This window comes from Erpetoichthys calabaricus, chromosome 2 (genome assembly GCF_900747795.2).
Source record: "Erpetoichthys calabaricus chromosome 2, fErpCal1.3, whole genome shotgun sequence".
In the NCBI taxonomy this organism is placed as follows: domain Eukaryota; kingdom Metazoa; phylum Chordata; class Cladistia; order Polypteriformes; family Polypteridae; genus Erpetoichthys; species Erpetoichthys calabaricus.
In genome coordinates this window covers 243,884,265-243,907,783 of record NC_041395.2, presented here as the reverse complement: position 1 = coordinate 243,907,783, position 23,519 = coordinate 243,884,265, and the positions used below count along the sequence as shown (strand labels likewise).

Here is a 23,519-nt window from a genome sequence, read left to right as displayed (position 1 = left end):
ACTCACATGCAGAACCATAGGTGAAGGGCTTAAGCATTTCACTCTTATAGTGCTCCTCTGTAGTATATTTATCTCCTGTACCGTCATCAGTCCACACCTTGAACCTGTCCCAGTCATTCAATACATAAGACACAATGTACCTCCGGATATCAAGAGTGAGCCTGATATGGCCATGCAATATGTAACACAGAGAATGGAAAAGACAGTCACCATCTCCGGGCATGGAAACCACTCGGTAAGTGACAGTTCTTTGATCGATGGTGATCACCTCGATAGACATGTTAATGGAGGTACGGTTGGAACGATAAAGGAAATGGGTACCTGAACAATGTAAACTAAGTCTAAAATACCTACACAATAACTATAATTGTAATAAACGAACAATAAAACAGCAGAGAAGCCGTGGATTAAATAAAAATGCTGCAGTTATCAGCAGGGAGATGTGAATACCGTGGCGAAGCAAGTAAGGGAATGAAGAGACCGGAGCGACGGACAACCTTATATAGGCAGGCAGCCAACTACGTGGGAGGCGTGGGGATGGGGGAACCCAACGCTGCCTCACACTACGACCGAGCTGCAGGCTATGGATGTATATATGTACGTAAGTAGGATTCAGTTAGAGTTGGGAACCCGCATACCAAATTTCTTGAAGATGGGCCCATAAGTAACAAAGACCGTTGGAAAGTTTCAATATGGCAGCCGACAGTGGCGTCATACCACTGAAATAAGTACGTACATCGGTTTCGGTTAGCGCAGGGAAGCCGCCTACCAAATTTCGTGAAGATGGGGCCATAAATAAGAAAGTTTAACATGACGGACGTTGTCGACTGTTATGACCGTTACGCGTAGAATTTCGAAATGAAACCTGCTTAACTTTTGTAAGTAAGTTGTAAGGAATGAGCCTGCCAAATTTCAGACTTCTACCTACACAGGAAGTTGGAGAATTAGAGATGAGTGAGTCAGTGAGGGCTTTGCCTTTTATTAGTATAGATACACTTAGGGCATCATCTGCTTCAGCAATGGTGTAGAGAACCTTACAGTTCAGAGCCAGGCATTCTGAGTGCAGTAGTATTATCTCAAGATGTTCTCATGTTGCTGTGCATCTGAATTACCAAAAGTGTCAGTCCAATTGCTGTGACACATCAGCTACATGCTAGTGCTTCATTTTAATTAACCACTTTAGTACTAAGCTATGGGCTCAGTGTGGTTCTTATAACTTTAATTTGCCATAGAGAGATGTACATAGAAAGACAGAATTATATTTAAGTCATTTGTTTATTTAGCAGTTGATACAGGTGCATAGAGAGAATTAGCAAGGGTACCTGGCATTGCTCAGGGTGGAATAAAGTGCAGGTGCAGTCACCAGATAAATTCCTCAGGGATGAAAAATTGTCCTTAAAACAAATTTACACTGAATAAACCCACTATGGGGAACATCTTTGCATGCTTGTGTCAAATCATAAAAGTGCCTCCCTTGGCACATCCCTATTAAAACACAGGTGCAGTCGTCACTAAATAAAGTTCCCTGTGGAAAACCTTTGGAATGAAACACAGAATATTGTCTCCCCTGCATAAATAAGAAATATGTGCAAAATTTGGCCAAGTTAGGTTTAATAGTGTGGATCTGCATTCCAGTCAAACACACATTTAGATTTACAGTATATACTATATTAAAAAAAATCAATAATTAGAACAATTTTCTTAAAATTAATCATGTTTATATTAAATTGAAAAACCTTTGGTTTTTCACCCAAAAATATTTTAGAAAGAAGCTATTGCGATACTAGCTAGTCTGACATCGTAAGATCAGGCTCAGCAGCTTCATAGTCCTAAAATGAACTAGCACTGTACAAACCTCTGGTGCAGAAAAAGTAGCAGAAGAACAAAACATTACGTGGTTCAGATCCATAGACATCCTTGTGAGGACCTCCAGAGATTTGCAGTCAGGAGCATCACCTTTTGTCCCAAGTTGCCTAGCAATTCTTGTAAGTCTTGGCAACACAGAGCTGGCCACAGTCTACACTTGTGCTAATTGTGTTGCTTTCCAAGAAATGATTGAAAACACTTCAGACTGAGCTTCTGCCTGGGATTTGAAGAGGCTTTTGTGATTTCAGGATCCAGAGCACATGCAGTTGATGATTTATGAGCTAATAATTCAGCCAGTGGTGATTGGCAGCATCTAATACTTGCAAAAAAAGGATACTTCTCATGCAGATGACTCCTGCAAGACTGTTTTCCGCTCAGTTAGTTCTAGGGCTGGTTTGCATATGACCTAGGACACCAACGCTTACTAATCTCAATGCATATTTTTGACATTTAATTCAAGTTGTACAACCCAAATTAAAATACTGCAAGACCGAAACACAAGACAGAAGCCATATATCTTTTTTACCAATAACATACTGTAAATAATGATTAATTGTTTTTTCCTGCAATTTGTTTTAATAGAAAAATATTTTCTATATTTTTTCTTTTAATAATATATATTGAGTGTAGTATTTTCCAATTATAATCAAATTATTCATTACTTTTAATACAAGAAACAACATTTCAATGAATATCATAAATGATGGCTATAAAAAGACACGCATAGCAAAGACTAAGAGATATTATAAGAAAAACTTAAATTTTCTGTGTATTTACAATTACAGATAAGAGCCTGGAGCCTGCAAGAACATCATGCACTGGGACATTCATTTTGCATACTGATCGAAAGACTAAATCAACTGAAAGCCAAAATAAGGTTTGTTACATCATAGTTATTTTTATAATAAGGCTTTGGAAAGTCATATATGATTAAAGATGTCTCTATTATATTATAAATCATTCAGTGCAATAGTGGGTGGATTTAGATGCCAGTTTTGATTAATTATATGTTATAAGCTGTTGAATCATCTTTTTGACTAACTTTGTAGAGGGAATTCTGTTAAAAATGTTGTACTTTATATTAATTGCTCAGATGTGTATACTTGACATCTATTTCTTTTGCAGTGACTGACAGATTAATGAAGTTATGAAGTATTTTATTTGCCAAGATTCCATTATTATTATGATTAAGTAGGAACTGGCACCTAAATGTATATGTACCTCTGAAGCTATCTCTGTGATGGATTGCATTTCTTGCTGCTCTATAGAGGCAGAATCTTTGTAAACCTGTTAGTCAGTAGTTTATAGATTTGTCATCATCAGTGTTTGAATGGTGATGTTTACAATTCCCTTCAAAACATTTTACAGTGATATTAGGTTCCTTTAAAGTTTTATTTGATAAAGCATCATAGAGAATGCAGTTCAAATGGGTATATGCAGAAGAATTAGTTTTCTCTTAAAGGGACATTTGCTTTATATACCTTCATACAGCATGTATTATTAGAGGCATGGGTCCTGATGGTAGGCAGAGAATCTTTATATATGATAGTGGATTCAGAAAGTATTCAAACCCCTTCACTTTATTGTGTTGTAGATTTAATTTGAAATTTATGCATTTGCGATTTTTCCCCATCAATCTGCACACCAAAAGTCACAATAATTAAAGTGAAAATATGTTTTGCAAATTTATTAAAAATCAAAAGCTGACATTTTTCATTTATATAAGTGTTCGTGACCCTTGCCTGTGTTAATCCAAAATGTGGTCAGGTGTACTCTGCTTGTTTTAATATGCTCGAGTTGTGTCTAGAACTTGATGGGAGTCCACCTGTGGCCAAATAAATTGAGTAGACATAGTCTAGAAAAGCGCACACCAGTCTGTATATAAGGCGCCACAATTCACACTACATGGCAGGACAATAACCAAGCCATTGAAATCCACAGAACTCTCTGTAGACCTCAAATTGTAGTGAGGCAGCAGTTTAGGGTAAGGGTATAAAAGCATTTTAAAGGTCTGAGTGTTTCCAGGAGCACAGTGGCCTCAAGAATTGTTAAATGGCAGAAGTTTGGAACCACCAGGACTCTTCCTAGAGTTACTTGTTCAGTCAAACTAAGTAGGTGAGCAAGAAGTGCCTTGGTTAATGAGGTGATCTAGAACTCAATGGTCACTCTAACAGAGTTTCAGAAATCCTCTACTGAGATGAGAGAACCTGACAGAAGAACAATCAGGCATTTATGGTATAGTGGCTAGACAGAAGCCACTTTTAAGAAAAACGCATATGATGGCATTTAAAGGACATTTCTCTGGTCAAATGAGACAAAAAAATAAGCTTGTTGGAAAGAACTCCAAACCCCTCAGACTGGGGTGACAATTCATCTTTCAACACGGTAATAAACTGAGACCTAAGAAAACGCCAGGGTGGTTTCAGGACAAATTTGTGTCTGTCCTAATGTTCCCAGTAAAAGCCCAGTCAAACTTCATAGAACATCAGCAGGGAACCCTGAAGATGACAGTTTACAGACACTACCCAACCAATCTGATGGTGTCTGAGAGGATCTTCCAAGAAGAATGGGATAAACTGCCTAAATGTAAGTGTGCAAAGCCTGTAGAGACTTAACCAAAAAGATTCAAAGCTGTAATTACTGCCAGTGGTCCTTCTGGAAAGTACTGAATTAAGGGTCTGAATTTGTACATGATTTCAGCTTTTGATTTACAATAACTTTACAGAACTTTTTAAATATATTTTTTCACTTTGTCATTATAGTCTGATTGTTAAAAAATTTGCAGACCTTTCTAAATACATGCTTCCACTTTGTCATTATAAGTTACTGAGGATACATTAATAGGCACAAAACGGTACATTATAGTAAAATGAAATCCGCAACACCAAAGTGTAACCACTCAGTATATATATATATATATATATATATATATTATATATATATATATATATATATATATATATATATAATATATTGTGGTACCCGGCGGGGGTTCATGCCCGGCCGGGATGCCCAGGAGGACCGGAGGAGGGCTTGTGCCTCCTCCAGAACACGAGAGGGCGTCCTCCCTGGTTGCTGTGGGGGCCACGGGTAAGTGTCAACCCTGTAGGGGCCCGTGGTCACCGCCAGGGGGCGCCCCGATGCCTTGGGTGCCCTGGACCTCAGTACTTCCGCCACACCCGGAAGTGCTGGGGGGAAGAGGATTGGGGACACCCAGTGGACTTCCGGTTACACCGCTAGAGCTTCCGCCACACAGGGGTGTGGCTACAGAAGCCTCATGATGCACCTGGAGTACTTCCGGGGTGTATAAAAGGGGCCGCCTCCCTCCAGTCAGGGGCAAGAGTCGGGTGGAAGAGGACGAAGCTTGGTGAAGAGAAGTGGAGGCGGACCAGATGCTGTGAGAAGGCATTGTGTTGTGGCCAAGGACTTGAGGGGGTGATTGGTGCTGCGGCACTGGGTTTGTGCACTTCACTATTGTAAATATGAATAAGAAATGTGTGTTGGGTGAAACCATCGTGTCTACCTGTCTGTGTCCGGGCTGTTCCCCACAATATATATATATATATATCTATACTAATAAAAAAGGCAAAGCCCTCACTGACTGACTGACTGACTGACTGACTCACTCACTCACTCACTCATCACTAATTCTCCAACTTTCCGTGTAGGTGGAAGGCTGAAATTTGGCAGGCTCATTCCTTACAGCTTACTTACAAAAGTTAGGCAGGTTTCATTTCGAAATTCAAAGCGTAACGGTCATAACTGGAACCTCTTTTTTGTCCATATACTGTAATGGATGGGGGCGGAGTCGCGTATCGTGTCATCACGCCTCCTACGTAATCACGTGAAACGCCTTGGGGCCGATCTGGAAGAAGGTAACGCAGCGCCTTGATTTAAACGATTCCATGTCTCGGTGGGTTTAATACTGTGTAAGCATACATATTAACACATGTGCAATTAAACGTGTGCATTTACGGGGTGATTTCTCAGGCTTAAAAGCTCGCCTTTAATTAAAAAAGTAAATGCAGGGCACAAACCACGTTGGATTTTGTAATGATAGTTGATTAGTAAGGTCTATTAAGGGATACTTACAGAATGATTAGTAATGCCTGTGAATGCCGATGCAAGTAGGAGAATGGGCGTGAACTAAAGAACGAGTAGTAACATGTACAGTAAATGTCTCTAAAGTCTGTCTATTAAAAAGTTATTATATCTTTCAATCCTGTGTATTGATTAAACTACGAACCTAACAAGATCACTACATGGTGTCAGAAGTGGCGGATTGGAAGAGGAATGTGAAGAAGAGGTTCAGCTTTTGAACGAGTCTCGTGTCTGTGAGTAACCCGAAAACGTGGTCAGAAAGCGCTAAGACGTTCTAGCAAAGGAGAAAAAAAAATATGGAAGGATTATAGCTCCCACCAAATCTCCAGTTAAAGGGAAATGTAGCTGAAAATTGGAAAAGATTTAAACAGAGATTCGAGTTGTATCTTGCTGCGATTGAAGCAGATAGGAAAAGTGAAAAAATGAAAGCGTCTGTGCTTCTACATGTAATTGGCGAAGAGACGCTAGAGGTGTATAACAATTTTCAGTTTGAAGAAGATGGAGACAATATGAAATTGAACAAAATAGTTGAAAAATTCGAAGCGTATTGCAACCCAAAGCGCAATGTGACGTTTGAGCGGCACAAGTTTTTTACATGTTTCCAGAAAACCGGCAAAACAATAGACCAGTATATGACGGAATTGCGTAATAGGAGCTGTTCTAAGAAGAAACCGTCGAGACATCAAAGGACCAATAACCTCTAATCAGAACACTAACACCAGCGAAACAAATATTAACGAGAAAACAAGTATAAATCAGGAAAGAACATCTCAAATGCAAACACAATTAACCAGAAGATCAAAACGTCAAGTAAAACCACCAGAACGACTCATTGAGACATGTTGAGGATTAAAGGAACATTTTCAATTAAGAAATGCTGAATTCCTTTAACAGTTGTGCTTTTTATACATAGTTTGAATGCTGGATGTATGCCTGAAATGTTCTGGATAGTTCAGTTGTTTGAAGTGATAAAGTTTATCAAAGTAGCATTTGAAATGTATAACATTACTAAGCTTATAAGTACTGCCTTACTTCTCTTTAAGAAAGGAAGATGTAGTGATACTTGATTTAAACGATTCCATGTCTTGGTGGGTTTGTGTAGCTTATTGTCAATATCTTTACACCTGTTTTTAAGACTTATTGACTGAAACGGGCTTTCACGAAAAAAGTTAGGGGCTTTGCTACAGGATACACCCTCCACAAGTTAAGGAAGTAAAAATAAAAGTATATATTTCTGTTTTATTTAAACCTTTTAAGTTCGTATGCATAGCCCCATTGGCTGTTTTAGTTTTTTTTTCTTTCTTCAGTAATATTTAATCTCCTTAAAGAAAAACAACATATGCATTTTACTTTTTTTGTATCTCTTTAGTAATATTTTAGTGTAAAAGGATAACCAGTATTTAAACCTTTTATGTTACTTTATAAAGTTATTTTACACAATGTTGAAAATTAATAAGAAAGCTACATATTTTGGCAGCTGCTGCTTTAATTTTCATTGAAAATGAAAAAAGCTCTCCAAGAGAAAACCTCAATGAAGAAGAAACAGTTTGCACTATCTAAAAAGGAGAAACCCTCATTTATAAAGGTTTGCTGCAGATGACTTAACTGAAAATAAATGAATAGTTCCTATGTGTATAATACATATTTATCTATTTGACTTATGCCAATTTTCCAGCAACTTGCAACATCTAAGGTACAATTTGTTACATTACTTTTGTTTTTTGCAGCACAGGCAGGTGAAGTGACTTCCTCAGGGTCACACAGTGGTGTCAGTACCAGGATTTGAACTGACAAGCTCCGGGTTTGCTGAAATATTACTGAAGAAAGAAAAAAAACGAAAACGGGCAAATGGGGCTATGCATACAAATGTCCATCCATCCATTGTCCAACCCGCTATATCCTAAATACAGGAGCCAATCCCTGCCAACACAGGGCACAAGGCAGGAAACAAACCCCGGGCAAGGTGCCAGCCCACCACAGGGCACACACACCCACACACACCCACACACCAGGGACCATTTAGAATCGCCAATGCACCTAACCTGCATGTCTTTGGACTGTGGGAGGAAACCAGAGTACCCGGAGGAAACCCAGACAGACACGGGGAGAACATTCAAACTCCACGCAGGGAAGCGAACCCGGGTCTCCTAACTGGCACCTTTCACTGCGCCACCATGCCGCCCACATACAAACTTAAAAGGTTTAAATAAAACAGAAATATATACCTTTATTTTTACTTCCTTAACTTGTGGAGGGTGTATCCTGTAGCAAAGCCCTAAGTTTTTTCATGAAAGCCCCTTTCAGTCAATAAGCCTTAAAAACAGGTGTAAAGCTAAACTTGCAGCACCACTATTCAATTACACTTGCCTAACACCTCTCCTAAGGGGACATACTGTGGGATCTAGGCATCAGTCAAAGCACCAATCACAGGCCCGATTAGAAAGAGGGAAGCTGTGATTTGTCGTCTCCCTCCCATGTAACAATCACAGCCCGTGTTACAACGCATTATGTATGAATGTGTATATGTATATATGTGTATGTGTGTGTTTATGTATGTGTGTATATGTATGTGTATATATATGTTGATATGTGTATATATATATATGTATATATATGTGGATGTGTATATGTATATATATATATATATATGTATATATATGTATATGTAGATATGTGTATATGTAGATATGTATATATATGTATATATGCATATATATGTTTTCATAACCTCTTTAACACACTACTTCTCTGCGAAGCGCGGGTATTTTGCTAGTATATATATATATATATATATATATATATATATATATATATATATATATATATATTGTGGCAGGCGTCTGGGGGACGCCTAGAAGGGCCGGGAGAGAGACTAACTATATCTTCCCCGGACCACGAGATCAGCCGCCCTGGCTTGTATGGGGGCCACGGGAATTGAGCATGGAAGTTTAACCCTATAGTGGCCTGCGGCCCCCACCAGGGACCTCAGTACTTCCGCCAAACCTGGAGGTGCTGGTGGAAAGAATACCGGGGACACCCGGAAGCACTGGGTGCTCATGCGGCACTTCCGCCACACCAGGCAGTGCCGCAGGAAGCTCATCAGAGGGCACCTGGAGCATGTCAAGGTGGACATAAAAGGGGCCACCTCCCACCAGTCGTCAGCCGGAGTCGAGAGGAAGAGGACAAAGCTCAGAGGAGAGGGAGTGGAGGCGGTGAAGGAAGGACTGTGGAGAGGCCCGGAATTAAAGGTGTTTGGTGCAGGGGGCACTGTGTTGTGTAAAGGATTGTACATAGTGTAAATAAAACGTGTGTGTTTTTGGAATTGCTGGCGTCTGCCAGTCTGTGCCAGGGCTGATTCCCCCAGAATATATATATATATATATATATATATATATATATATATATATATATATATATATATATATATGTTTTCAGTGTGTGTGTGTAAAATGGACAGAAGTCATTGATTTGACTGCACAGTGGTGAACAGTATCAAGAAACACTAAGTTACCTTCAATTCTTGAAGCTTTTGAAATACACTTGCATGTGGGCCTCATGAATAATTTAAAAAAGATAAATATTTAAGAAGAAAAATGTATTGCATTGAGAATTTTTGCCTTTTTTTTTTAAAGCAATTCACAAACCACAGTAGCAATACACCTAGAATTTGCCCTTAGCGCACAGTACTTGAGAATAATGATCAAACCACAAACATAAAGCAAACAGAAATGACAGTTAGTGTGGTAATGGTGCTTTTATACATGAATTTATAGTATGAAAGAGATTTTGAATTTCAGTATGTTATTAACAAATATGTCATAAGCTTTAAAAGCCTTAAACACACCCACATACAAAAGATATGCAATACCAAGATACTCTATAAATAAAAAGGCACCTTTTCAGTGCAACTACAACCTTGAGCAGAAGGCATGTACAGTATTTGATAAAAATAAAGATAATATTTAAATGTAGTGGTTGATGGACACCACAATGGTGATCCTACTGGCTTTCACCTGAATTGCTATGTCTACACAATTGACACACAGGTTAGAAAGCCTTCCAGTATCATTGATCTTGTGTCAAAATTTACAGTCACGATAGCATTCAAACTTATTGTGCATCATTTTTAACTTTAAATTTAACAAGGTTGCAAGTAATACTGACCTCCTCTGTTTGTTTTTCATTATTGTACCTCTCCTATATTTTCCCCATGTTAATCCCTTGCAATTTCCCTTGCTTTCATTTCAACACTTCAGAGTGGTTAAAAGGATGTTAAGATTAGAAGAAATATTTTTTTTCTGTTTTCTCTCTTGTGTCTTTTGGAGGGTTCCTTGTGAAATATTACCTTTTATTACGCTATTTGTATTCTTGATGACTCTTGAGTCATAGGTTGTGGTGGTTCTTGGTCAGGTTGCTTTCCTGTAAAGAATGTGGTGGTGCAGCTGTCATAGAATATAACAAATGCATTGTTCCTTTATTACGTGCATTCTAATAAATATGATTGCAGTAAAGCGTATCAGAACAGATGCAGGATTTCTTTTTTAGAAATGAGTATGGGTATATGTGAAAGAGATATGTGGCCACAGAGTGATTAAAGGGGGAATTGCCAGGTTGATTTTGGATGAGAGTGATCGACACAGCCTTCCCTTATTACTGTTTTGTGCATCATTTGGGAAGCACCTGCACTCGCAGGGCTATCAGTTGGTCTGAATAGGTTAGGAAAGGAACTGAAAAAAGAAAGTTGAGAAAGAAAGAAAACTGTAGCAGGAAAAATCAAAGAAAAAATGGAGAGAGATGAATCGGGTGAATCGAGCCAGTGCAGGTGGAAGGAGGCAAAGAGGTTGAGGATACTGTGTAGTGGAGTGTAGGCAATGGTGTTCCAGTGATGGTAGGTGTGTAGCATGGGTAATTGTGGGCTGAAGGTGACCTGTGGAGATTGATGGAGGTGTCAGGTAGAGGGAGATGGGCTTGGTGTGTCCTAGCATGTACCTAAGGGGATTTCTGGGATGGGAGTCAGATTAAGGACCGTGTCCGTCAGTGTCTCAGCCTTACTAAGCAAACCTTGAGCAGCGCACTGGGGACAAGATGGATGGGAGTCAATTCTGACTTTTTTTCCGGGTTTTAGATATGAATATATTTATCAGATTAACTTATTTTTTGGTTTTATCTTCCTTATTGCACTATGGGCACTGTTGTTTTATGAATATTTATTGAAGATTTTTCTAAACTGCACCAAACATTTTGGACACCGATTGTTACCATTTGCTTTTTAATATAATGCACTTTTGCACTTTTTGCACTTTAAAACTTGTTGCTGTGGTCAAGCCTACCCTACCCCATCCTCAGTTTTAAACTTCAGAGCATGACAATGATTTGGTATCATATTCATTGTCTTATTTGCATTATACAACTGTCACTAGTCTGTGTGAGACATGCTAGCAAATATCTTTTTGTACTGTATTCAAATTATAATAAACCTAAACCTGTCTTACATAGGCATTTGTATATCATATGGCAACAGAATAGAAAAGTACAAGAGGAGTAAAAACAATGACATAAACTAGTTTTAAATGGTGACACAGTGGTAGGACCTGGAATTTTTTCTTGGCTCAAGTGCTGAAAATGCCATCAGTACCTGAGGTATAAAAAACTGTCCTTAAGTCCAAGCTGTTAGTATTTTTTTCTGATACGTATAAAAAGAATAGTCATACTTTCTAAAATGTGCCATTCTTCTGCCTTTGTGTCTTTGATGCAAAACAATTAATTTGGACACTGCATGTCCAAGAATCAGTAGTTTATTAGTTCTAGTTTTTTTTCTTCAGCTCCATACGTGGCTACGTTTTAGATTTTCTCTTGTGATGCTTTATGGAGCCTTTCTATGGAACTAATAATCTTGCAATATTGGCAAAACAAAAATAGGAACTGAACAAGAAAACATTGAAACAGAAAGCAGAAAAAGGTAAATCTAGAAAGGATCCTAGTTGATAGCTAGGAGTAAAAAGGAAGAGGTGTCCGATACTGCCATATGAGCAACGAAGATGTTTTCATTAAGGGTTTTTTTGATCAAGATTTGGAAAGTGTGTTAATAAAACATACAATCACTTTAAGTACTCTTAAAAGTAGTAAACCTAACCTTAATTTTTTTTACCTAATATTATTTTTTTTTTACCATAAATGTATCTTATTACTTTATTTTATTTATTTCAAAACTGTTTCAACTACCAAGCTCTACCATATCTGGATCTATCACATTCTTGTTTGTCTCCTACCTAGCATCACACTTTATCCAACCAACATATACAAGCAAATATAGCAACACTTTCAATAAAATACTTTTAAAAAGTGTCACTTGTGGTTTTCTCCACTTTAAAACAATTGAGTTCCTAAAAAAGAAAAGCCATTTCTGTCCTTTCTTACAAATTTGTTCTGTGTTGAGAACAAAAGATAACCTATTATCGATGAATGTCCCTAGATATTTGTAGTACTTCACTAAGTCCACTGACTCCCTTTTAATAATTGTTGAGAGGGCAGCACCTAAAACCATATCCAACCATACAGCAATATCTTTTGTCTTAAAGATATTTAGCTATAAAAATGAACACTCACACCATTGAAGAAACTCATCAACAATATATCCATGACTGTCCTACTTATTGTGTAGAAGACTCACAATCACGAAGTCACCAGCAAATTTCAGGATATGTCTGCCCTTGTGTGATATCCTGAAGCCATTTGTGCATAAGATAAACAGAACAGGAGACAGAAAGCAGTGTTGATATGATCCTACAATTAAGTTAAGATCATTAGGGAACACGCTGATTGTTACGATTATTATTAACATTAATCTTTGTGTTCTGTTTGTTAAAATGTCCAGAATCTACCCCAGCAAGTTAGGGTCCAAACAGAATCGATCAATCAATTTGTCAACTAAATGAGTGACTGGATTGTAATAAAAGCTGACAAATCTTTAAACAACACAAATCTTACGTGGATTTTTGGTTCTTCCAAGTGCTCATTCAAAAAGTTTGCTATGGCATCTTCTGTTTTCAAATAGGTATGGGCCCAGATAAGCATGGATGTTGTTTAGTAATGGTCTCTTAATTAACTTCTTAAAGGTTTTTATGCTATGAGAATTTAGGACCATCTGTCTGAAGGCTTCTACTACTTTGCAATGTGTAGCTTTTGCTAATGGAATAATATTTGCCTGTTTTCATAGTCTGGGCACCTGCTGTTTGTGGTTTGTTGAAAGACTAGTTTGACGTCATTTTGAAAGAAGGGCTGGGCACCTGTCTCAAGTCTGTTCTTTTGCTGATTAATTCCTGAAGCAAAATTTTGAACCTTAAATAGAATTCATTAAATTTCTGAGTCAATTAATATTTATTTTTAACCCCTGTTAATTCTACATTATTATTGAATTTAGTATAAATGTCAGGAATTATTTTCATTCCATTTCACAATTAATTCAGGTTATCAATCCATAGTTCATTCTCAATTCTGTCCTGATACTTCAGCTTTGCCCACTTTATCTTGGATTTTGTCTCCTTCTGTAATTATTTCTGTTCAGTTATTGTTCCATGATAAAATGTCCTGTTTCTTCTGTTTATCATTTCTTTTAAATCTCTGGTAATCTATGGCTCATTGTTAGGATATACTTTGATTGTTTTAAGTGGAATTATGGCATTCTTGTAGAATTTTATATAGGTATTTACATTGTCCATCAGTGCATCAGTATCAGCACAGGAATCTTGAAACATGGTTCAGTCAGTACATTCAAAACAGGCACGCATACACTCAACAGATTCCTCATCCCAGACTTTTATGCGTTTAATATCCGGATTTTCTTTTGTCAAGTTGAACATAGTTATGATTAGATGAACCAACCAGGGAATTCGCTCACAATTCATAAGTGCCTATCATCAATGAACTGCCTCTACATCTTGTTTGTAGTCTGCCTGTGGTCAGTTGAATTGATTGGACATGATTACTAAAGGCACATTTTTGTCTATATAAGGTGACACAGTTGACAGTGTATATCAGAGCAAAAATCAAGCCATTCAGTAGAGAAAATTGTTTCCAGAGCTCTGAGACAGGATTGTGTCTAGACACACATTTGGGGAAGGCTATAAAAAATATCTGCAGGTCAGAAGGTTCACAAGAGCACAATGGCCTCCATAATTCTTAAATGGAAGAAGTTTTGAACATCCATGCTTCTTCCTAGAGCTGGCGACCTGGCCAAACTGAGCAATTGGGAGAGTAGGGCCTGAAGGGCTGAACTCCAGAATACCTGTGTGGAGATGGGAGATACTTCCAGAAGGACAGCCATCACTGCAACACGCCACAGATCTGGGCTTTATGACAAAGTGGCCAGACAGAAGCTTCTTCTCAGTAAAATACACATGGACATAAGCTTTGAGTTTGCTAAAAGGAACCTAAAATACTCTCAGACTTTAAGAAAATAGATTCTCTGGTCTGATGAAAGATTAGAATTATGTCTGGGGAAAAAGAGATTCCACTTATCACCTGCACAATACCATTCCAACAGTAATCCATGGTGATGACAGCATCATGCTGTAGGTTTTTTTTTTCCAGCAACAGTAATTGGGGCCACAGACTGGCCCAAAGGTTCATCTTCCAACAGTACAATGACCCCAAGCACAAAGCAAAGACAACAAAGGAATGGCTTAGGGACATCTCTGGGAATGTCCCTGATGGCTTAGTCAGAGCTCAGACTTGAAACCAATCATACATGTCTGGAGAAATATGAAAATACCTGTCCATCGATGGTCTCCATCCAAATAATCTGTAGAGAAGAATGGCAGAAAATCCTCAAATCATGTGTGTGAGGCTTATTGTGTCATGCTCAAGGAGGCTCCATCAAAGTCTTAATTCAGAATGCTTAAGAATCAGTGCCTCAAGTGCTTCAGTGAAGTACTGAGTAATGGGTCTAAATACCTGTGTAAATGCTATGGTTCAGTTTTTCTATTTTAATGAATTTGCAAAAATTTCTAAAATCCTTTATTTCACGTTGTCATTCTGAGTTATTGAGTGTTGCCTTATGCAGGGAAAAATAAATTTAAATGATTTTAGCATAAGGCTGCAACATAACCAAATGTGAAAAACCTGAACGGGCCTAAATGCTTTCTGATTGCACTGTAATGCTCTTTTCAGAGTTATAGGACATGTTTTTTTAGTTATGGAATCAATGTACTGTAGTAGAGACTGCTGTGTGAAAGAAGTGCAAGACCAGCATTTTATCATTATTTTGTGTCGCTCGACAACCTGTTCCTGCTGATCCTGTTCCCATATCTGGTCCCACACGATGGTCTTTTCTTCTTAATCTGGTCTCCATCACCTTTTTATGTATTTATTGCTAGTTTCTGACCATTTGTTGTATTTTGTTTGTGGTATTTGTTCTGTCTGTCTCTTTTGCTGTTTAAGGCATGGTGGTGCAGTGATTAGCACTGCTGACTTAAAGCACAGATCCCATTTTTGGTCACAAAAATTAGTCCAACATAGCTGGTGGACACTTCCCTAACCCTCAGGGACACTTAAAATACCATTACACCATTATAACCCACTCAAAACTAGTTCAGTTCCTCCTTTCCCTTTGGCTTCAATGCATTTTCCAGAGCTTCTGAAAAGTTCCCAAATATTTTTGTGAGTTCACCGAACTCATAGCAAAGCAAACTCTGCAAGGTTTGCTTATCATTAGTGGACTGTGAATTGGAAATCTAAAAGTGTCTGCAGTAATTTCCAAATTCTGTTTGTAAGAACTTTGGCCAACTTTTTTCACATATTCTGTATTTGAAAGGGAAAATAATCTGCACAATACAATTAAAGGGATTTTTATATTTGTTGACTAAGATACAGTGCATCCGGAAAATATTCATAGCGCATCACTTTTTCCACATTTTGTTATGTTACAGCCTTATTTCAAAATGGATTCAATTCATTTTTTTTCCTCAGAATTCTACACACAACACCCCATAATGACAACATGAAAAAAGTTTACTTGAGGTTTTTGCAAATTTATTAAAAATAAAAAAATTGGGAAAGCACATGTACATAAGTATTCAAAGCCTTTGCCGTGAAGCTCGAAATTGAGCTCAGGTGCATCCTGTTTCCCCTGATCATCCTTGAGATGTTTCTGCAGCTTAATTGGAGTCCACCTGTGGTAAATTCAGTTGACTGGACATGATTTGGAAAGGCACACACCTGTCTATATAAGGTCCCACAGTTGACAGTTCATGTCAGAGCACAAACCAAGCATGAAGTCAAAGGAATTGTCTGTAGACCTCTGAGACAGGATTATCTCGAGGCACAAATCTGGGGAAGGTTACAGAAAATTTCTGCTGCTTTGAATGTCCCAATGAGCACAGTGGCCTCCATCATCTGTAAGTGGAAGAAGTTCGGAACCACCAGGACTCTTCCTAGAGCTGGCCTGCCATCTAAACTGAGCGATCGGGGGAGAAGGGCCTTAGTCAGGGAGGTGACCAAGAATCCGATGGTCACTCTGTCAGAGCTCCAGAGGTCCTCTGTGGAGAGAGGAGAACCTTCCAGAAGGACAACCATCTCTGCAGCAATCTACCAATCAGGCCTGTATGTTAGAGTGGCCAGACGGAAGCCACTCCTAAGTAAAAAGCACATGGCAGCCCACCTGGAGTTTGCCAAAAGGCACCAGAAGGACTCTCAGACCATGAGAAAGAAAATTCTCTGGTCTGATGAGACAAAGATTGAATTCTTTGGTGTGAATGCCAGGCGTCACGTTTGGAGGAAACCAGGCACCGCTCATCACCAGGCCAATACCATCCCTACAGTGAAGCATGGTGGTGGCAGCATCATGCTGTGGGGATGTTTTTCAGCGGCAGGGACTGGGAGACTAGTCAGGATAAAGGGAAAGATGACTGCAGCAATGTACAGAGACATCCTGGATGAAAACCTGCTCCAGAGCGCTCTTGACCTCAGACTGGGGTGACGGTTCATCTTTCAGCAGGACAACGACCCTAAGCACACAGCCAAGATATCAAGGGAGTGGCTTCAGGACAACTCTGTGAATGTCCTTGAGTGGCCCAGGCAGAGCCCAGACTTGAATCCGATTGAACATCTCTGGAGAGATCTTAAAATGGCTGTGCACCGACGCTTCCCATCCAACCTGATGGAGCTTGAGAGGTGCTGCAAAGAGGTATGGGCCAAACTGGCCAAGGATAGGTGTGCCAAGCTTGTGGCATCATATTCAAAAAGACTTGAGGCTGTAATTGCTGCCAAAGGTGCATCAACAAAGTATTGAGCAAAGGCTGTGAATACTTATGTACATGGGATTTCTCCGTTTTTTTGTTTTTAATAAATTTGCAAAAATCTCAAGTAAACTTTTTTCACATTGTCATTATGGGGTGTTGTATGTAGAATTCTGTGGAAAAAAATGAATTTAATCCATTTTGGAATAAGGCTGTAACATAACAAAATGTGGAAAAAGTGATGCGCTGTGAATACTTTCCGGATGCACTGTACATATTGATGCCTGTCATTTTAGGTAAGTATTCCTATCTTTGTTCATTGAGGAATACAACATTATTTTTTATATAAAATTCTGAAAATATCCTTCTAAACCTGTAACTTACTCACTTTTGTTTTTATTTGTGAAAATAATTAGTTGATGTGGATTGTTTATATACGTTATGTGTCAGTCAGGGTTTGTGTGCATTTTTAGTTTTATTGTTGTTTTGTCATTTTTGATATTTTTATGTAAGTTCAGTTAGGTTTTTTTATGCTTTACCATGTATGTACTTTTCAGTTTAAATGTTTAACACTAGAATCCCTGAAGCCTATGAAAAAAACATGTAATCCCGGCCCACCTTACATTCCTTCTCACCTCTCCATCAGCATCTTTTGTTTTGTAAATGTGTCGATCAGCACAAGCAGCAAGCAGCCTGCTATACCATCCTCCTCCCTACCGACACAGCTCAAGTCGCAGAGAAGATTCTCAGAGCTAGTCTTGTTTATCTGGATGTGAGGTGCCTGGAGTTGTAGAGGGTAAATAATATATTGTTATTTGGAATACATGCATTTCATGTGTGTTCCGTGTCTACAACAGTCTGTGTAAATGTAGGATGAAATACGAGGCAGGAATTGTTGAACACATACCTAAAAAAGAAATGTTTTTCATATTTTAGTAAATAATTGACAAAATGTAGACATGAAGTGTACAATGTGTGAAGACTGAAGTCCAAATATCAAATAAACTCTTTCACAAAATTTACAAGTATAACAAAACAAGTGCGCGTTTATTCAAAAATATAACCTTAGAAAAAGAAATCGGGTTAGGGTACGACACTGACATGACCACTTGGTCAATACGAGGTATTGCTGACACGTAATCAAGAGGTCACGGGTTGGATTCTGAGCACATCCGTTTTGAGTAGTGAGCAGCTCTTATTGTTACTATTATAGAATAAAAACATACATTTGATTTGAATCTATAACAGCCAGTGTAAATTTATGGCACTTGAACTCAGATGATGATGAGGGTTCTACATCGGAGAAAGAGAACAGAAACCCTTCCTGCAAGAAATGTCTACTCACACATAAGAACAACGCAGCTGCACCAGGTGTAACGGTGAAAGATGGCACCATTTGGATGCAGCAACAGGTTTGGGAGTTGTCCTGCCAGTCAATCTGCCATACACATGTCCTTCAAAGAAAAGCAGGGCAAACCAAGCTCGCCAAGGTATTGTGCAAAGTTCTGTTTGTAATTATGTTTTGTGATGGTCTTTATATAAAAAAAAACATTGTTAATAAGTGGTTAAGCTCTGTTCAGAAAACCTCACATTTTTCGCAGATAGGTCATTGTTCAGATTCCTTATTTAGTTTAGATATCTGGTTTTCAATTTTTTACTTGTTTGTAAAGTATTTTATCTGACACCTTAAATATACTTTAAAGGAATACTCCACCCAAAAATACTTTTTATAGGTCATTTACCCCATGTACTTTGTAGTGGTTGTCAAGGAAAAATAGTTTTCATTCAGAATGGAGAGAAAGTTTATTACATAACAGAAGTCAATAGTGGCCAGTGGTGTACAACAGCAAACACTGTGAAAAACGTCTGCTATCCAATCACTAGTTTAAAATGTGCTAAACTTTTTCCTTGTAGACCTGCCTATCCCCATCATTCTATATTAAATAGTGTTGTCTTCAATTTTTTTGTTTAATTTTTCACATTGTTCATCATTGAACAGCATTGGTCACGATTAACTTATGTCATTTACTTCTTTTTTTTTTTTTTTTTTAATTTTATTGATTTTATTGTACTGTGGTGGGCTGGCGCCCTACCTCGGGTTGGTTCCTTCCTTGCACCCTGTGTTGGCTGGGATTGGCTCCAGCAGACCCCCGTGACCCTGTAGTTAGGATATAGCGGGTTGGATAATGGCTGGATGGATGGATGGTTTTATTGTTATCATTCCATACAAATAGATCAATTTTTACAAAAAATAGGATTTCTACAAATCTGCATGAAAATGTCCTTCTCTTGCCACCACTACAGAGTAAATAGGGTAAGCAACATTTAAAAAAAAAAAAAATATATATATATATATATATATATATATATATACTGTATCATTTTTAAGAGTTTCTCAAAAAGGTGTAGCTGAAATCTCCAGATTGGAATTGGTTGTGGTAATAAAAGTCAATCTGTAAAGATATCTCTTTAGTAAAATAATTATTTATAAGCAAGAGTGGAATCCATCACCATTTGCCTAGCTGGACATGTTATTATGAGTATTTTGATAAGAGAAGCATGATCAAAGTTTACCGCGCTGCCAAATTCAGAAGATCTGAACTGATTACTTCATTCATAGTAATTTGCCATTTCAGTTAGAAGAGAAAATGAATCAACAAGGTTGAAATATGATTTGTTAAATAATATGGTTTAAAATAGCAGCGTCAAATCTGTAAATAAATCTATAAAATATAGTTATATATAAATTGACATATAGATTTCTTGGAATTATTTTAGCTTCATGTACTTTCCCAGTACTGATAATACAGTAAACCAGGGTCAGACACTGAAACATTTTAAATAAATTAAAAGTACCTTGTAAAAATGTTAGTAATATGTATGTTACCAGTTGCAGTAATGTTGTTTTATGAGGGGGGGGCAAAAATAACAAGAATTTTTTTTTTCTGGAGGCTGGAGGAGCATTAGTTTTGACGTTTGCCGCTAGGTGCATGTACTAGTCTGCCCTCTGCATCATTTGGCCAAGCAGCATTCTTGGGGAAAGGTCTGTAAGTTCAGTGTAATTTTTTTTTCTTGAGCCTCTGTTACCGTCTTCATCGATTTTGTGATGGCAGACACAGAATAATGTGTTTGCATCAAGTTCTGCTTCCTTTTAGGGAAAACAGCAGCAGAAGATGTCACAATGCTTTGAGTGGCTTTCAAAGAAGAAGCTTTGAGCCAGGCAAGGGTTTTTTGCCTTGAAGTCCTCAAGCAATTGTGTGATTCAGTGCGGAGAAAGTGACCTGAATTATATCAATCAGGCAAGTGGCTTCTGCATCACGACAATGCTCCTGCCCATGCAGCATCGAGTGTGTGGCAGTTTCTCACGAAAAACAGGATGACACCGGTTTCTCCCCATAACGGACCTTGCACCCTGCAATTTTTTCTTATTTCCAAGAATGAAGAGGGACCTTAAAAGGAAGCGTTTTCAGGATGTAGAGGAGGTCAAGAAGCAAACAATGAAGGCACTGAAGGCTATCACTTTGCAAGAGTTTCAGAACAGTTTTGAACAATGGAAAAAGTGGTGGGACAAGTGTATTGCGCCTCAGGGAGAGTATTTTGAGGATGATCACATTTTGGAAGTGTTCAGAGAGATATATAATTTTTTTTTTTTAATTATTTTTCGGTCCCCCTCGTATGAGTACTTGTAATAATACCAGTAAAAGATAATAAATAAAATAAATACAGTTGCATATTTAAACTGTGTATTGGTTTGGTCCAGCAGGTCTGAGACTGCAGGGAGTATTTTTACATGAAGGACTGGGAGGTGAATGCAAAAATCTAGTCAGCTGGGCCAAAGTCAATATCAAAAGGACAAATGATCAAAGCTTAGTCAAAGGAACATAAAGCTAAAATTCTTTATACAGAGATATCACCCATAGAAAATAACACAGGAAACTTTGATTTTCTTTACCCTCAAAATAGTATGACACAGAACCATTAAATATTATCTGGCTTATTAACAACGTGGTCATTACTTCATAGTAACATTGGCCAAAAACAAACAGGAAGGCTTTGTGTAATAAGGAACATCAGTATTAATAAGGGTTTTACTAAAATATACATAGAGAGTGTTATTAGTTTTGAGTCCACTGACATTCAAAGTCTTGAAATAAAATAATTACAAATTCAAGAAAAATTGAACAAGTTCAGAAAAAAAACTAATGTAGTTGAATAAGTCCTAAAACATATACTGTATGTACATTTAAACTAGATTTTAAAAAACCAAAACTTATTCCAAAGTGCTTATTACTTATTAAATTGCCTTTTGTTTTATTTTTCAGTCCTTAAGGTAGATTTTCAGAAAACACTTGCCTTTTTTGTTTTTATTTTATTTGAAAACAAAATCTAATAACTAAACATTACATAGTCTTGTGAAAACAACAGCTCTTACACTATTATGTTACAAAGATATTCCCAGAGATTCAGCTTGGCTTCTTTGAATATAATAGCGAAGGTGTAAGTATTGCTATCCACAGTTATTTTCAGATGCACTGGATACAAGAGGCCATACTAGATTCATGTGTCTGATAGTTGCAGGTTAATTAATTCCTTTTTCTTTAATATTTCTATATTGTATTTAGAGAAACTAATCGCTCAGTGACCTTCAGGTTGGTGTGATCTTTTCACTAAATTGTATTGGATTATCTGTTCTTTGTCTTCATGTAAAGAAAGCCTCACTGTTAAATGCTCAAGGTTTTCTAGCTGTGTGCATAAGAGTACAATTTTATCTTTAAATAAGACATTTATGTACTTAAGATATTCTAACACAGCAGTTTTTTTTAAGTGTTTAAATAAATTAAGCTTGAAAGTAAATTCAAAGGATGGGTTATTTATATTTTGGCTAAATTGAAATTAATTATCCAAATTACTTTGTTATCATTAAATTAGCTGTAAGGCAATTTTTCAGATAACAACATTCTTGTTTGCAATCCAGACTCAATCACTTTAAGTACTGAATTCAATTAAAGTTGTTATTTAACAACTAATACTAAAAATAACTATGCAACACCTGACAAATGCAATATATAAATTTATAATAATAACATTTGCTTACCTTTTTTGTAAATACTAGTGTGACATTTTAGTTGAAAAGTTACATAAATGAGATGTTCATCAATAGTTAATTATATGTGTTTTTTTTAACTTTTGTAAATACTGGAAAAAATACTTTATGGTCTTGAAACCCGAAAAATCAATCATAAAATCAGACCCCGAATTATACGGCTGTTCAAAAATGCGACACTTAATTTTTTTTTTTTTTTAACATCTTCTTGTTTCCTCAAATCTTGCATCAGTTTCTCAGACACATCAAATTTTGTTGCAGCAGCACAGTTACCAATTTCTTTTGCCGCTTCAACGACATTTACTTTAAAACCAGCTTCATATTTTCTTCTGATCGAACAGTCCATCGTAAATAAGGGATGCTTTTACGATAAAGATGTATGAGGGTGTGAGATACAAAAAACCAAAATCAGTGCAAACGTTACTTCGGAATAGTTTGGGTATTACCGTGTGGTCACATAGGCACAATACATAGAAAAAAAAAGGCTGTGTGTTCCGTGGTTACTGCTCTCAGGTGGGCATTAGCATATCATAATCCCTTATAACAATAGCGTGAGTTTTCCGCCCTTCGACTTATACGACCGACATTATGAAATACCAGAAATTATACTGTATCCGCGGGAGAACTTATCCGCGAGTATATACAGTAGTTGTAATCACCAAAGTGACTAAATTTTACTAATCTGAGTTTTCCAAATCAAACAGCAGAGGTCCCTCTGTCTGTCAAGATAGTTCATAAAAATTTCTAGTATTTGATGCATGCAGTGTTATATTCGTTATAGTGCATGTAGTTGCGCACATTAACTACATTGAGCATATTACAGTTTTTCTTGATCCCTTTGATGCAATTCTCACAACAGTAACATTTTTCCCACCACTCTTAACACAGTTCTCAAAACAGTTAAGACATTTCCCATAACACAGTGTCACCAGAGTGAAAGACACTAAAACAATCCAAACCGTTTTCATGTGTGCAAACATCCGTCAATCATTTCAGCACTGTGACCCATGAATAAAAACCTTTCACCACTGTTTTAAGACTTAGACACCAAATGTTTTTATACTTTTATCAAAACCTTACTGACTTTGAATAGAGTACTGCAAAAAAATGTAGGCCTAATGTCAAATAAAAAATGTTCAGACACATTAGTGAAATGTGAAGGATTCATTTGAAACTTTACACAATATAATTGCTAAAACCAAGAAAAGCAAAAT

At 37.4% G+C, this 23,519-nt stretch overlaps 1 protein-coding gene across 2 annotated transcripts in view; it reads left to right on the top strand.

Moving 5' to 3' along the window:
- Positions 1-23,519, top strand: part of tcerg1l (transcription elongation regulator 1 like) — a 669,172-nt gene that overhangs the window by 497,927 nt on the left and 147,726 nt on the right. The window contains exon 7 of one of the 2 annotated variants that reach the window (XM_051922987.1): positions 2,652-2,743. The exons of the other annotated variant lie outside the window; for it this stretch is intronic. Coding sequence (XP_051778947.1) covers positions 2,652-2,743 — 92 coding nt within the window. The remainder of the gene's footprint in view (positions 1-2,651; positions 2,744-23,519) is intronic. 2 annotated transcript variants of the gene reach the window in all.